The sequence below is a fragment of the Orcinus orca genome, chromosome 2 (genome assembly GCF_937001465.1).
Source record: "Orcinus orca chromosome 2, mOrcOrc1.1, whole genome shotgun sequence".
NCBI classification, from domain to species: domain Eukaryota; kingdom Metazoa; phylum Chordata; class Mammalia; order Artiodactyla; family Delphinidae; genus Orcinus; species Orcinus orca.
The window spans coordinates 166,922,555-166,940,164 of NC_064560.1; the positions used below are offsets into that span (position 1 = coordinate 166,922,555).

Below are 17,610 nucleotides of genomic sequence, written 5' to 3' on the forward strand. Positions count from 1 at the left end.
CCTACCCATCTTGTTGTGCTTCCTTCTTTATATCTTTAGTTATAGTATCTTTTCTGGTAGGTTCTGGTCTTTTTCATTGATAGTTGTTCTGTAAATAATTCTAAAATTTTTGTGCCTGAGAGGAGGTGAGTCCTGGATCCTTCTACTGTGCCATCTTGGGAACGCCCCCCGCCCAGCTATACATTTTTAATGTAACTTTTTTTTTTTTGACCTAGCCTCATGGCATGCGGGATCTTAGTTCCCTGACCAGGGATCAAACCCGCACCCACTAGAGTGGAAGCGTGGAGTCTTAACCACTGGACTGTGAGGGAAGTCCCTAATGTGACTTTTTAATCTTAGAACAAGTAAACATTCATTGAAGAAAATTTAGAAAATATAGATTTTTTTTAAAGCAAAGGAAATTAACACATAATCCTGTTACCCAACATTACTCTTCTTCTATTCTTTAATTCTATGCACGTATACAGTTTATGTGTATGTGAATGTGTATTAAAAAACAAAGAAATTATACTTATTTTTACCTTCCATTTTCCTTCCCTCCATTTTTATACTCAGTATACCATAAACATCTGTCCATATCATTACATAGTACTCCGCTATGTCATTTTAATGCCTACATATTATTCTCTAGTAAAAAGTATAATTTGACTGATTTATACAATCGCTTGTTGTCAGACATTAGATTGTTCCTAATCTTTCTCAATTGTGAGTAATTGATGAAGACCTTTATAACTAAATCTTGGCATACACCCACAATTATTTGAGAGTGTTTTTAAATTTTTTATTTTATTAGCTTTACGACCATTTGTTGAGTGTCTGCCGTATGCAAAGCTATATTGATACCAGGGGTAAAATGATAAATAAAACAACTGCTATCCTCAACTGCTTGCTGGTAGGCATGTGAAACAAGTTGTTCATGGCTTTATCCTTAGCATTTAGAACGTTGCCAGCACATAGTAGCTACTCAATAAATGCCAGGAAGTAACAGGAAAGGAAAGAGGGGGGCACTGAATATGGTCTGAATATGAAACTAGTCAAACCTAGTGATTTCAAACTGGCACAAATTAGTTTGTGTTTACAGGGGTAAACTATAATACTTCTAAGCTACATCCTATTTCTACTTTGAATATGGAACAGTAGATATCCTAGTTTTCTTTTCCCCATGGCTGGTTCAATAACCTGTTAGCTTCCTTTTGTTCTCCTAGGCAGCATGAAATACTGTTTCCCTACTGTGGAGGAAGTCTAAGACAAATGAGGATGTTTGCATACGTACATAAGTACAGAGTATTATATGTGCCATGACAATTGTGGCCAGACTTGGTTAAGATATTGGTCATTTAGCACATATGTGCTTCTCTGTTTTTACATTTTTTCTCTTTTCCCTCAGTGTCCTGATGTGGCCTAAACAGGGTGGGAAAAGGATTTGTTCATATTGAGCCAGTGTTGTTTTCTTTCCCAACATGTAAGCTCCATGAAATCCAGGACAAGGTATGTCTTGGTAACCCTATGTCTATAGCACTTAGTAGGAGTACCTCTTCTAGATTAGACAACTCTGCTATCTTTTCCTATACCATCCTCCTTTTCCATGGAACCTAGAAACTTCCAACTGTGCAACTGTCCAGAAAAATCCTACAGGGTCCCTTCAAAGTGAGTACAAAAACCTTAGCCATAGGAGCAGACCAGAAAATATGGCACTGACAAAAAAATTATATTGGTAACTGAGGTACCTCAGAAAAAAATGCATGATATAAAGCTTTGCACCTAGGATGATTCATTTTATATTTCTGAAGAATGTGGGGCAGGACGGGGGAACAGAATTCCAAATGAATTTAGGAAGCTTCTAACTTTAAAAGTTGGGGAGCTGCTCCCACTGGCTTACATGATCTTACACAATAACATCTTTTTTTTTTTTCCCAAAAAATAATTTTTATTGTCACTCTCATTCACTTCACACACAGTTAATTCTTCCAAGCCATCTTTCACAAAAGGTAAAATGTTTTTCCAGAGTAACATATATACATTCTGGCACCCGAAAATTTAAGTACAAAATGACTCATTATATTGTGAGGAGCAGGATGGTGATGATTTTAAAGAATCTGTCCAGTTCATGAATATAAACCAATTAACATATCAAGTTCAATGCTTAAAACTACATCTCTGAGAGGTGTTGTCATGTGCAGTAGCAAAGGGAACAGAGTGAGGGACTCAGTTCTCAGTGGGTACATCTCTTCATGCTCCAAAAAGTACTAGATGGTCACAGCAGGTATTAAAAGAAAAAAAAAAAACTACTATAATAAAACATGTCATGCATTTCTATCAGGCCAGAAGAAGTAGAGTAACAGAGTGAAAACAGGGTAGATTTGGGGGATTTAATCATTCAATAGATATTAACATACAAACATTACACATTAACTTCTTAAATATACCAAGCAGTAATTATGATTCAAATACACAAAATCCACTCGAGGAAATCTTTTTAAATAATGTTCAGCATTGATTAAATTTATATCATTCCTAAAACTGAGTTTTAACTATTGAGCTGTTTATATTTCTACATAAGTTTTGAAACAGCTTGGTGTAAGGTAGCTAACAAACTGCTGACTTGGACTTTCTACCTTTCAAGGCCTGAAAGGCTGGGAAATTCCCTTAATTAAGAAAAGAATTCCCCCTTCTGGAAAACTGCCATCACAGAAGCCTGCCCCACTCAAATCATGCTGGGCTTGCTTGGTTCTGTCATAAATTGATGTTTTGGATTTAAATTGCCTGCTCCTGCTGCTGCCAATTTGTGAAGCTGCCTCTTCACAGCGAAGCGTAAAACAGAAGGGGAACAGGCACGGAGATAGCAAATTGGATTCTTATAAAACTGACACATTTAGCAGGAATTATCAAGATAGACTTAACAGAGCCCAGTGCCTTACATCCTCCAATTTGTGAACCAAACATATCCTAGCTTCCTAGTGCTTATTTTATAAAACTAGAAATTTCATATTATCAGAATTTAGATCTGAATTTAAATGGTTCTTATCCTCTTTATAAACTGCCAGCTTCCCTTATGGAATAAAGTTTTAATTTTTAAGTCAACATAATGGATTTATTTTCTGATCATTTATCAACAGAGGTCTCTCATTTTCTATTGGTTAACCAAAAATATTTTTTTTACCATAAAAAACATGTGTTTATTGACAAGAGATTCTTCCCATTCTTAATGACAGACTTTTTAGTGGCTACTACATTTGCCTTTTTTAATCCTTAAGAGCTGCTATTACAGTTGATGTTACTGTTTCTTCCAAGAATTACCTCTAGGTATTACTGTAATTTTCGAAATGTTTTTCTCATATGACCTGACTCCCATAAAGAGTAATATGTCCAGAAAGCCTTTCCTAATTATCCCAAACCAATTCTGATCATTCTATTCCACTCAACATTTATAACATTTCTTTTTATATGTATTTTCACTTTAATTAATGTATTTTAAGTTCAATCAGTGTTAATTTATTTGCTCATTTTATTCAGTTTTCTAAATTTTGTCACATGTTTTCTGCACTGGTTTGTACATTTACAGGCAGTGACCATACTTTGTTCTGTTTTATTATGACTCCATAGTACCTGAAAACCCAGTGAGACTGAAGGAGGACTAAATGATGACTATATGTAGTATATAGTTTGATCCTATACGTGAAGTAGACACCCAGAAAATATTTATAGTTCAGGAATTTATCCTTGACCTCTGAAGAAATTAGTATATGATTAGTTTATCCTTAACTATTTTTTTTTGGTTATCTTGGTATGATCAACTGCCATTATTGTTTTAATCTCCAAATCCTAGAATTTTTTTCTCAGTCTCCTGCTGTCATCTTCACTCATCCTAAAATAATACAGCTCACAGTTGGTGTAACAGATGAAACAGGAAACTAATTAGCAGCTGTTGTCCATCTGTGTGTTTATATTAAATATGTTAAAATAAAACTGCATTTGCATTCTGAATACTCTAAGTCCATAAAATCTAATCTTGGGTAAAGGATCTGTCTTTGTTTTGACTTCTATAGTAGACTATGTGATAAAGCAAAAAAAAGTTTATCCCAGAATCAGTATTACAGTAACTTAAGGCAGATACAATTTTTTCCACTTTTATTGAGATATAATTGACATCCAGCACTATATAAGTTTAAGATGTACAGTATAATCATTTGACTTATAGTAGTTCTATATTTAGTTTTCTAAGGACCCTCCATACTGTTCTCCATAGGATTGTACCAATTTACGTTCCCATCAACAGTGTAGGAGGGTTCCCTTTTCTCCACACCCTCTCCAGCATTTATTGTTTATAGATTTTTTGATGATGGCCATTCTGACCAGTGTGAGGTGATACCTCATTGTAGTTTTGATTTGCATTTCTCTAATATTTAGTGATGTTGAGCATCTTTTCATGTGCCTCTTGGCCATCTGTATGTCTTCTTTGGAGAAATGTCTATTTAGGTCTTCTGCACTGGGCGTATATCCAGAGAAAATCATAATTTGAAAAGATACATGCACCACAATGTTCACTGCAGCACTATTTACAATAGCCAAGACATGGAAGCAACCTAAATGTCCTTCAACAGAGGAGTGGATAAAGAAGATGTGGTACATATATACAATGGAATATTACTCAGCCATAAAAAGAACAAAATAATGCCATTTGCAGCAACGTGGATGGACCTAGAGATTGTCATACTGAGTGAAATAAGTCAGACAGAGAAAGAAAAATATCTATATGATATCGCTTATATATGGAATCCAAAAAAATGGTACACATGAACTTATTTACAAAACAGAAATAGAGTCACAGATACAGAAAACAAACTCATGGTTACAAGGTGGGAAACATGGGGGAGGAATAAATTGGGAGATTGGGATTGACATATACATACTACTATATATAAAGTAGATAACTAATACAGACCTACTATATAGCACAGGGAACTCTACTCAATACTCTCTAATGACCTATATGGGAAAAGAATCTAAAAAAGAGTGGATATATGTATAACTGATTCACTTTACTGTACACCTGAAACTAACACAACATTGTAAATCAGCTATACTCCAATAAAAATCTTTTAAAAATCATCTGACCACATCATGAAATGATTACCACAATAAATTTAGTGAACATCCATCATCTCGTATAGATATAAAAGAAAAGAAAAAAACATTTTTTCCTTGTGATGAGAACTCTTAGGATTTACTCTCTTAACAACTTCCATGTATAATACACAGCAGTGTTAGTTATATTAATCATGTTGTACATTACATCCCTAGTATTTATTTATCTTGTAACTGGAAGTTGGTACCTTTCTACCACCTTCATCCAATTCCCCCTCCCCTCACCACCTGCCTCTGGTAATCAAAAGTTCAATCTCTTTTTCTATGGGTTTGTTTGTTTGTTTGTTTGTTAAGTGTAATTGACCTACAACACTATGTTAGTTCCTGGTATACAACATAGTGACTCAATATTTCTATACATTACAAGATGACCACCATAATAAGATTAGTTACCATCTGTTACCATACAAAGATATATTATTATTGACTGTATTCCCACACTGTACATTTTATCTCTTTGACTCATTTATTTTATGTTTGTACCTCTTAATTGCCCTCACCTATTACAGTCATCTCCCCCATCCCCTCCCCTCTAGCAACCACCTGTTTGTTCTCTGTATCTATGACTCTGTTTTCTGTTTTGGTTTTTTTTGTTTGTTTTTTTATATTTTAAAATATTTATATAATGCTATTACATATATTAATAAATATCAACCAAACAGAGAAATAGGTATAAAAAAATATAACCAGTTATTGACTTTTTTTTTAGGGCTTGCTTTAGTAAATCAAGTATTGATCTCTCCCATTTGGAACTTTGCTCTATTCCACTCTCCACTCCTCAGTGAAATGGATTCATTGGTCTTGGCTTCTTCTTAGCAAATCGTAATCCACATAACAAAATATAAGCTGTTCATCTCAGCCAATTTGGTCTTTTCTTTATGAGAAGAGGCTCACAGAAGTCTTCCATGGAGACCCAAAGAAACCATCACCTAAAAGTACGATTTGAAATCATCCACCTGAAACACGTCTTCTCTCCACATTATTTTAATAAGCATTATAAACCTCTCCCCACCTTTTCTCCAAGATTTTCTTCTGACCCAGAATTAGGTGCTTTTCATGGACTCAAAGAAACTTTTCTGTCACACCCTAGGTGTTGTTTTGTTTCTTTTTCTTCTTTTTTTCTTTTTCTGGCTTTTTGCTTTTGCTTTGTTCTTGGTCAGTAAAAGTCATTAAAATGCAGGAATGTGTTTGGAGGCATGGCAAAGCCAGCAGTTAGCTACTCTCTCATTATTGTTCATTAGCAAAAGCAGCACAGCCTCACCACACCCAGAGGGAAACTTAAGAGTCATCGCAGCCATAAGAAATGCAGTGGCTCACTCAAATGTAGTGTTAATCAGTAACTACAAACATTTACATGTGTTTAACAAGTTTGATCTGGAAATTAAAAAATTATCTAAGTCATGAGATATTGAAAATCTTGCAAGAGACAAGATTATTTTTACTGGGAAGTAAGAAAAAACTGAAAAGCCCTATTTATCAAAACCTTAAGATATTCCCCATCAGAGGCAAGATATTTGGTTCTCTCCAGTCAAAGCAGAAGCCTCAATATCCATGAGAAACAACCATCAGTGGAGGGAAGGCATACCTCCCCACGGTCCTTTAGATGGGAAACAAAAGCCCAAAATCTCTTAAATTCTATGATTAGCATTAGTACTGTCTAGATGTGAGAATGTGTCAGGTTTACCATTGAGGGTATGGAAGGACCACAGCCAACACTTCTTCAATCACAAATGTTATGGTTTTTGAGGGAACTTCGTGCCAGTGTCTCTACATGTTCCCATGAAGAAACAGTTTAGTGCATTTACCAAGGAAGCCTAAGTTAGGAAAATGTTTATGACTCATTTTTTGAAATGCTAAATTAAACTTAAATAGTTAAGTTTACTAAAGTTATAGGGACTATGTTTTAAGTCACAATTTTACTACCCTACTGAAAAATGATGCTAATTATTCTTTAATCCTATTTCCATTTTTTATCAGTCGCATGCAGTGCAGCCACATTGGGTTATAATATGTAGGATCTATACTACTTAGCCAGCTACAGACATACCAAAAAATCACAGACCTTCTCAGTTTTCCCAAATAAAAGGAATTAACTTTAAAAATGTAACTTTTAATAAGAGTTGAGGTGGGTAAAGGAGAAGAATGGAAACCTCTTTCTCTTCATTTTGGCAAATTTTTATAAATGTGAGAATTATTTCCTCCTGATGAGTCAGTTGAGTGGCTTAAGTAATGTGTTTTCTAGGCCATCAGGTAACATATGGCAAATAGTTTTTGTTTTGGGGACTTTGCTCTATTCTACTCTCCACTCCTCAGTGAAGTGGATTCATTGGTCTTGGCTTATTCTTAGCAAATAGAAATCCGCATGACAAAGTGGATCCTACCTAGCATCCTACCTAGTAAATTCTCAGAGACAACACTGAGAACTTCTTCTTTAAAACAAGTGTAAAATAGGTCCTGACCTTTTAAATGATTAAAGTTATATTCCAATGAATGTAAACTTAACAGAGACAATGAAATCTCCAAGAGTTAGTTTATTACTACACTCTGTTATTAACGTGGTCAAAAGGCTATTTTCCATAAGTTCCCACCTCTCCTTCCATCTCCACACCTACAAAAACATCCATAGAAAGAATGATAGGTTGGTTAGTAGTAAAATCTACCCGCTAAATGTTAGGTGAAAGTCTTTAAGAAACAAAGGCACGACAGGAGATTTTGCAGCAAAACAAAACATGGCCATTGGTATCATCCTTTAAGACTATATGATAATAAATACATGAATAATAAATCAACTTTCTAAATCATTTGAATTCAGGATGTATGCATCAGAAAGGCCAATATAGTTATTGTTCCCTGTAAAAGTGCTCACTGCTTTTTATGCATTTAATTAAATTTTAGAAATTAAAAAGTTTTTAAACTTAAGGTTTCTAGAAATTTAAATTTCATTCCTGATATAAAGTGAGTTCACTTCTTTCAGTGATAGCCATACAACCCAGAAAAATTAACCTGGAATTTGCAGCAATATGTTTTCTTAATTTCATGACTAATCAAGTATTTATGAAATCAAATCAAGTTTTTATCAAACAGAACACTATACTTGTATATGTGCATGAAATATACAGTACACGTTATTAAATCCTTATTTCATTTATGAAATGTCTTCACTTTTTTCCTATTACTGAGTTAAATGCTTTCCTGCCAAGCCTGTTTGTATCAAAATCTACAAAGGTAATTCGTTTCATGCACTCCTCAGCTTCACCTATAGAAAGAATTGGGGCTTGTCATGATGCCAAACAAGAGATTTTCAATAAAATATCAAACATGAGACAATGCACTATGAACAAGAGACGTAAAGTTTCTTCTCATGAAGAAACATGAAGACAGAAATGCAGACATTGACCTTGGGGGCTGTGACTTGTCTCTCCTCTAGCTAGCAGCACCATCATTCCTAGAGTTCAGTGTGATTAGTAGAAGTTTCACACAGACCTGATTTCTCGCTGCACAGCTTGTCAGCGAGGTAGTGTGCCTCCTGGGCCATAAGTGAGAATATTTCATCTTCGTACTCTTCCATTATAGTTTCACACGTGAATTTCAAATGTCTGTAAGCATCAGAATAAAAATAGAATTTTAAAAATTCTTTGTATATTTTGTCTCCTTTCCTTGGAGCAAATCTCTTGAAAGTCTTCTCCTTAGTCACGGGGTCTTCTTCAAGCTTATAGTCATTCATTCGCTCGCACACTTTATCCAAGAGGTCTGTGAGGAATGCCTCTGACTGGGCTAAGGGAATCGAATCACCCGCTCGCAGGTACAGCTGCGCTGTCTTTGGAACAGCTGGTGCCCGTCTCCGCGTGCCCCTCTCCCTCCGGAATCCAGCGAGGATTCAGAGGACCCTTTGGCCACCACCTCCGCCCCACGCCTCTGTTTCTGTTTTGATATGTATGTACATTTGTCTTGTTTTTTAGATTCCACATGTAAGTGAATCATAGAGTATTTGTCTTTCTCTGTCTGACTTATTTCACTTAGCATAATACCCTCTAGGTCTATCCATGTTGTCACAAATGGCAAGATTCCATTCATTTTTATGGCTAAGTAGTATTCCATATACAGTATATACACACACCATCTCTTCTTTATCCATTCATCTATCAATGGACACTTAATTGCTTACGTATCTTCACTATTGTGAATAATGCTACAGTGAACGTAGCGGCGCATATATCTTTTCAAATTAGTGATTTTGTTTTCTTTGGAAAACTACCCAGAAGTGGAATTGCTGGATCATATGGTAGTTCTGTTTTTAACTTTTTAAGAACCTCCATAGTGGCCACACCAATTTACATCCCACCAGCACTGCACAAGGGTGCCCTTTTCTCCATATCCTTGCCAACACTTGTTATTTGTTGTCTTTTTTATAATAGCCATTCTGACAGGTATGAGTTGATATCTCGTTATGGTTTTGATTTGCAATTCTGTGATGATTAATTATGCTGAGCATCTTGTCATGTGCCTGCTGGCCATCTAAATATCTTATTTGGGAAAATATCTATTCAGGTCTTCTGCCCATCTTTTTTTTAAATTAATTTTTATTGGAGTATAGTTGCTTTATAATATTGTGTTCATTTCTACTGTACAGCAAAATGAATCAGTTATACATATACATATATCCTCTCTCTTTTTGGATTTCCTTCCCTTTTAGGTCACCACAATGCATTGAGTTCCCTGTGCTATACAGTGTATTGTCGTTAAGTTGCCTATTTTATACATGATATCAATACTGTATATATGTGAACCCCAGTCTCCCAATTCTGCCCATTTTAAAATCAGGTTGTTTGTTTTTTTGATATTGAGTTGTATGAGCTATTTATATATGCTGTATATTAACCCCTTATTGGTCATATCATTTGCAAATATTTTCTCCCATTCAATAGTCTGCCTTTTCATTCTGTTGATAGTTTCCTTCTCTGTGCAAAAGGTTTTTAATTAACAAATATAGTCCCATTTGTTAATTTTTGCTTTTGTTTCCTTTACCTGGGGAAACATATCCCAAAAAAATATTGCTACAACCAATGTAAAACAGCATACCGCCCATGTTTTCTTCTAGGAGTTTTATGGTTTCTGGTCTTACACTTAGGTTTTTAATCCATCTTTAGTTTATTTTTGTATATGGTGTAAGAAATTAGGCAAGTTTGAGTCTTCTGCAAGTAACTGTCGAGTTTTCCCAACAACATTCTTTGAAGAGACTGTCTTTTCTCATTGTGTATTCTTGCCTCTGTCGTATATTAATTGACCATAAGTCTGGGTTTATTTCTGGGTTCTCTATCCTGTTTCATTGATCTATGGGTCTGTTTTTGTGCCAGTGCCATACTGTTTTGATTGTTGTAGCTTTGTAGTGTAATTTGAAATCAGGGAGCTTAATACCTCCAACTTTGTTTTTCTTCTCAAGATTGTTTTGGCTATTCAAAGTCTTTTGTGTTTCCGTACAAATTTTTAAATTATTTATTCTAGTTCTGTGAAAAAATGCCATTGGTATTTTGATAGGGATTACATGAAATCTGTAGATTGCCTTGGGTAGTATGGTAATTTTAACAATATTAATTCTTCCAATTCATGGACACAGTCAGTGTATCTTGCTACTTGTGTCATCTTTAATTTCTTTCATCGATGTTTTTATAGTTTTCCAAGTACAGGTCTTTTACCTCCTTAGGTAGTTTTATTCCTAGGTATTTTTTTTCTTTTTGACACAATTGTAAATGAGATTATTTTCCTGATTTCTCTTTCTGATAGTTTGTTGTTAGTGTATAGAAACACAACAGATTTATGTATATTAATTTTGTATCCTGCACCTTTAGTGAATTCATTTATTAGTTCTAACAGTTTTTTTGCTGGTGTCTTTAGGATTTTCTATATATAGTATCATGTCGTCTGCAAACAATGACAGTTTTACTTTTTCCTTTCCAATTTGGATCCCTTTTATTTCTTTCTCTTGTCTGATTGCTGTGGCTAGGACTTTCAATGCTATGTTGAATAAAAGTGGGTATCCTTGTCCTGTTCCTGATCTTAGAGGAAATGCTTTCAGCTTTTCACCATTGAGTATGATGTTGGCTGTAGGTTTGTCATATATGATCTTTATTATGTTGAGGTATGTACCCTCTGTAACCACTTTATTGAGAGTTTTTATTATACATGGATGTTGAATTTTGTCAAAAGCTTTTTCTACATCTATTGAGATGATCATATGATTTTTATTCTTCAGTTTGTTAATGTGGTGTATCACATTAATTGATTTGTGGATATTGGACCATCATTGCCTCCCTGGAATAAATCCTACTTGATCATGATATATGACCCTTTTAACATATTGTTGAATTCTGTTTGCTAATATTTCATTGAGGATTTCTGCATCTATGTTCATCAGTGATTTTGGCCTATAGTTTTCTTTTTTGTGTGATATCTTTGTTTTGATATCAGATGATGCTGACCTCATATATGAGTTCAGAAGCATTCCTTCCATCTCAGTTTTTTTGGAATAATGTGAGAAGTATATGCATTAATGGTTCTTTAAAAGTTTGATAAAATTCACCTGTGAAGCCATCTGTTAATGGACTTTTGTTTGGTGGGAGTTTTTTAAATTACTGAATAAATCTCGTTACTGGTAATTGGTCTGTTCATATTTTCTAATTCTTCCTGAGTCAGTCTTAGGAGATTGTACGTTTGTAGAAATTTATCCATTTCTCCAAGGTTGTCCATTTTATTGGCATATAATTGTTTGTAATAATCATTTATGAACTATTGTATTTCTATGATGTCAGTTGTAACTTCTTTTTCATTTATGATTTTATTTATTTGTGTCCTCTCTCTTTTTTTCCTGATGAGTCTGGCTAAAGGTTTGCCAATTTTGTTTATCTTTTCAAGGAACCAGCTGTTAGTTTCATTGATCTTTTCTATTGCTTTTTTAGTCTCTATTTCATTTATTTCTCCTCTGATCTTTATATTTCTTTCCTTCTATTAACATTGGGTTTTGTTTGTTCTTTTTCTAGTTTCCCTTTAGGTGTAGGTTAGGTTGTTTATTTTAGATTTTTCTTGTTTCCTGAGATAGGCTTATATCACTATAAACTACCCTCTTTGAAATGCTTTTACTCTGTCCCATAGTTTTTGGTTGTTGTGCTTCCATTTTCATTTGTGTTTAGGTACTTTTTTACTTCCTCTTTGGTTTCTTCAGTGATTCATTGGTTATTTAGTAGCACATTATTTAGCCTCCACGTTTGGGATTTTTTTTGCAGTTTTTTTCCTTATAGTTAATTTCTAATCTCATAGTGTTGTGGTCAGAAAAGATGTTTGATATGATTTCAGTGTTCTTAAATTTAATGAGCCTTGTTTTGTGACCTAGTATGTGTTCTATCCTAGAGAATGTTCCACATGCACTTGAAAAGTATGTGTATTCTGCTGCTTTGGATGAAATGGTCTGTATGTATCAACTAAGTTCATCAGGTTTAATGTGTCATTTAAGGCCAATGTTTCCTTATTAATTTTCTGTCTGGGTGATCTGTCCATTGATGTGAGTGGGGTGTTGAAGTCCCCTACTGCTATTGTGTTACTATCAATTTCTTTCTTTATGTTTGTTAATATTTGTTTTATGTACTTAGGTTCTCCTATGTTGGGTACATATATATTTTACATTGTTATATCTTCTTGTTGGATTGATCTCTTTATCATTATGTAATGTCCTTCTTTGTCACTTGTAACATTCTCTGTTTTAAAGTCCATTTTGTCTTGCATTAGTATTGCTACTTCAACTTTCTTTTCTTTTCTATTTGCAAGGAGTATCTTTTTCCATCCCCTCTCTTTTGGTCTATGTGTGTCTTTAGATCTGAAGTCAGTCTCTTGCAGGCAGCATATATATGGTTGTTTTTTTTTTAATTTATTCAGCCACTCTCTATCTTTTGATTGGGGCATTTAATCCATTTACATTTAAAGTTATTATTGATAGGTGTGTACTGATTGCCATTTTGTTACTTGTTTTTGTAGGTCTTTTTTGTTCCTCTCTTCCTCTTTTGCTCTCTTCCCTTGTGATTTGATAACTATCTTTATTGTTATGTTTGGATTCCTTTCTCTTTTTGTATATGTATCTTTTATAGATTTTTGGTTTATGCTTACCATGAGGTTTGCATACACATATACATGATTATTTTAAGTTGATGCGTTCTTAAGTTCAAATGCATTCTAACAACCCTGCATTTTTACTTTCCCCTACATGTTTAATATTTTTGACAACATATTTTATATCTTTTTGTTTGCATATCCTTAACTACTTACTGTGAATATAGATGATTTTACTACATTTTTCATTTAAGCTTCCTACTAGCTTTATGAGTGGTTGGTTTACTATGTTTACTGTATATTTGCCTTTGCCAATGAGATTTTCTGCTAGTCTTCAGGTCATTCTCATCAATAGTTTCTCTGTAAATAGTTGTGATTTTGGTGTGCCCATGGGAGGAGGTGAGCTCAGGGTCTTCCTACTCTGCCATCTTGGCCCTATTCCAGATAGAAATTTTAAAAAGCAGAGTCTGAACTGAAAGTGGACCCCCAATACCCACTGAAATCTGAGAAGATATAATAGTCAAAAGATATCATACCCTCTAGACATATTCCTCCTTCACAGAAACTGATTAGTATGTAAAGTCTTGAGAAAGCCACATTCATTTTCTGATTTATTTTGAGATATACTTCTTTCTCTTTTATCTACCTTTCTATTAACTTTAAGCTTTTTTGACATCTAATTAAGTTACAACTCTAGGAAGGGTTGTTATTATTATTGGTGACCATCTTCCAAGATGAAGGTGAATGTCATAGCTTGGGGGAGGAGAAATGCTTCTATTTTTTTCACTCAAGTCAAATAGTCAAATGTTCCTGGTGTCCAAAAAGTGAGAAGGAGACACGTGTGATCTACAAGCTGAGTATTATATTGCAATGCCTGCATCAGTTTCTCCATCTCTGGTTCAGTCTATACGTGAAGAGAAAATAGTCATTGTGTTAATTATATAAATTTTGGTATTTCCATAGAATACAATATCTTAGAATTGAAAGGAATTTCTGATGTTAGCTTCTCCAATATTTTACTCAGTGGAGGTGTTAGAGAAAATTTCTAACAGCTGGCCATCAGGTTTTTGTTTGATGCTTTTAGTGAGAAAGATATTATTTGCCTCATGAGGAGAACATTTATTGTTGGATGGCTGTTATGGCAAGGATGTTTTTCTATTACCCTGAGCCAAAGTCTTTATCCCTGTTTCTCTTATCCATTAGTTCTAATTCTGCCTGGAGCAACACCAAGTAAATTGACTCCCTCTTCTACATGACATCCTCTCAAAGAAAGTACTATTTATGATTACGTAAATGTTAGTAGTATCTTCTCTTCCACCCACAGATAATATTATTTGCCCATAATATCATTATAGTTGTAAATATTGTACATTATTTATTCCCAAAGCTACTGTGGAGAGATTAATTTGAGGCCAGTGTTCATTCATTTATTGAGTGCCTACAATGTGCAGGGATTTGGTAGGTCAGTCAAGAAGCCTAGATAAAATGAGAACGTGACTTGTGAGACAGTCATATATTATTGTATCAGTTTTATAAATTTGCCTTTTATCACAATTAGTTTCCTCTCTTTATCCTTTTTAGTTCTTTTGACTTTAAATTCCACTTTGACATTAAAATGCCATTCCTGCTTTTTTGAATATTTATATTAGCCTGGTGTCTTTTGGGCATACCTTTTATTTTTATTCTTTCATCTCTTTTTAAGTGTATCCCTCATAAATAACATCCAAATGGGAATTGAGTTTTAAAAACTCAATCTTGCATTTGCCTTACTGTAACCCTGATCCTAGCTTGACGTTCATTTTGCTTTACCATGAAGTTTTCTATGTATTATTCTCTTGATATTTTTTCCTTCCATCTTACTTTATTTTTACTATTAATAGAACTTTGTTATTTCTTCTTTGTCCTTTTCCCTATTATTGGTTTGATCCAGGTGCTATTTGTTCCCTTTCACTCATTATTTTGGAAGGTGTGCTGTACTCTACCATCCCCCTCATGCTTTCCTTCTAATTTCTGATACTAATAATCAAATATTCATTTCTCCACTATTATATTTTTAAAAGGTGCTCACTATATCCCTCCTACAAGGCCTTCCCGTTTCCTCCATGCACATCCTACACCAATGAGACTTTGAGAACACTTTTACTTCTCCCATCTCCTCCCACTCCCTCAACTTTTAGGCATTGCTGAGGTAATGCTTTTAAACCTAGACTATTACTAAGTTTTCTCTTGCAGTATGTCTCTACAACTTCTGGGAAATCCGTGTTTAGTACATATATTATAATCCCCCAGTTTATTTGATTGTTATTCATTTAAATTTAGTTATATAGTTTATAAATGTGTGTGTATTTTACTAGTGTTTTCTCTACTCTTCATCTTCCCCTATCTTGAGGTCTCCGATCTGGTTAATTTTTTTCATTTAGAGTCATTTTTCCAGAACATTACTTGTTGATTTATTGTCTAAATTTTTACATTTTCACAAATATTATTCTTCTGTCCTGACAGGTGAGTGGTGTCTGACTGGATATAGGATTTGGGGGTTGCAAGCCTTTTTTCTCAGAGTATGTTGATATTAATCTACTGTTTTATAGTTTTTAGTATTGTAGGTAAGAAGTCCAAAACCAGTATTCTTATTTTCTTTGTTAGTAAATTTAATCTTTCTGTCTGACAGCTTGTAAGATATTCTCTTTATCCTTGAAATTATAAAATTTAACCAGGACATTTTTAGGTTTATAATTTTTTGTCAGTCTTACCTGGAACTTAGTAAATCTTTTCAATCTCCAAGCCCAAGTCATTACAAATAAATGAAATTTTCCTCTATTTTCCCCCTCTATCAGTTCCTTTTTTCCCGTATGGGATTCCTATTAATAATATGTCAGTGTCTTGCTGTGTCTTCCAAATTTCTTATCATCTCCTGCATGACTTGTGTCATTTTATATTTTTGTACATCTCTTTGAGACATTTCTACTACTTGGTTTTCCATGCCACTAATTGAGTTTCAACAGAGACTGTATTCACCTTCATCTACTAAATTTTAAATTTTGAAAATTATATTTTTTGTTCCAGAACATCCTTTTAAGGTTGTAAATGAATCTCCATTAGTGCTTTAATTGTGTGTTGTTTTTGTTGTTGTTAAAATTATCTATTTCCCCCAACATGTTGATTTCACTAAGAGCCATCCTAACTATCGTTCTTATTCTTCCACCCTCCAGTTGCTGGCAGCTTAAATTGCTGGTATTTTCCTGTACCTACTGAGAGTTGTATTCACCCTCAGCCCTCAAGAAGCTGCTAGGGTGCCATAGACCTGACAGGAATGTAGTTATAGTGGAAAAGAGCATCAGAGTGGTAAAAGGCACGGAAGTCACAACTCCTGAATTGGCAAAGCAGCAATAGCAAGCTGCCAGTCTTCTATTGAAGCCTCTGTGCTTCCTGGACATTTAGTTATGCAGGTTTGGGCTTTCCCAGTTGTTAGGGATAGGGCAGTCTTAGTATTTTTTAAGTAGACTTCTGGGTCAACTTAAAAATAATACCTTTGTGCTTAAACTGCATCCCAATCAGCTTCTAGTGCTTTAAATCAGTGAATGTTAGACATGGAAAGGACCTAGTCCAAATGTTCTCATTTTACAGATAAGGATAATGAGACCCCAAGAAATGATGTTCATTTTCAGTCATCTCAGCGGTAGAGACAAAACTGGATTCTAGGCCCTGACACACTCAGGCTTCAGTTGACAGTTCTGTTTTCTGTCACCGAGTACTTAAATTTCTAGCATTTAGCACTAAATCAATGCTCTTATAGAATGTTTTCATATAATATTGGTACTCTCAGAGAACCATGGGTAGGTACTTATTTCAAGTGAAAATGGATAGAAAGTGTTAGTAAATCAAGATTAATGCTAGTATTAGATTTATCTTTAAAGAAATGGTTAATCACCTTTCAAATCTAATTAAAACTGCAGTTTTTAATGAAGAAAGAATTAAATGATATCACAATATCCCTTTAAGATCTGCTGTTCTTTGAGAAAAGGGAAGCTACTGGTATATACCTAGAAAACTTACTAATCTGCTTAATTGAACATCCCTTCGAGTGGCGATGGTGAGAAGATATTTCAAATGTAAAAAATACAAGTTATTGGTTTTTGATCGTCACTATTTGGCATACACAAATGGTATTTATATACTTAGATAAAAATGATAAATAACTTTTCTGACGATGTATATAACAAAGTGTCTTTCACAGTGTGAATACTACTGTAGTTTAAAAGAATAGTAGAGTGAACATAGGTGACCTTGAACCTGTCACTACCTCTGTGAATTTCATTGACCTCTCTTGCCCTGCCTACATCATAGAGTTGTAAAATTAACACATAAGTGTGA

The 17,610-nt window shown here is 34.3% G+C and overlaps 2 protein-coding genes across 16 annotated transcripts in view; one reads left to right on the plus strand and one right to left on the minus strand.

Annotated features, from left to right (window-relative positions):
• The window catches only part of GPHN (gephyrin), a 621,731-nt gene that overhangs the window by 570,428 nt on the left and 33,693 nt on the right, over positions 1-17,610 (plus strand). The window contains exon 22 of one of the 15 annotated variants that reach the window (XR_007475727.1): positions 1,388-1,488. The exons of the other annotated variants lie outside the window; for them this stretch is intronic. The gene's annotated coding sequence lies outside the window, so the exon portion shown is untranslated. The remainder of the gene's footprint in view (positions 1-1,387; positions 1,489-17,610) is intronic. 15 annotated transcript variants of the gene reach the window in all.
• LOC101280259 (protein canopy homolog 1) lies at positions 7,249-9,001 on the minus strand. Its single transcript, XM_049706426.1, has one exon. It carries the CDS (start codon positions 8,867-8,869, stop codon positions 8,591-8,593), a length of 279 nt encoding a protein of 92 aa, XP_049562383.1. The 5' UTR covers positions 8,870-9,001; the 3' UTR covers positions 7,249-8,590.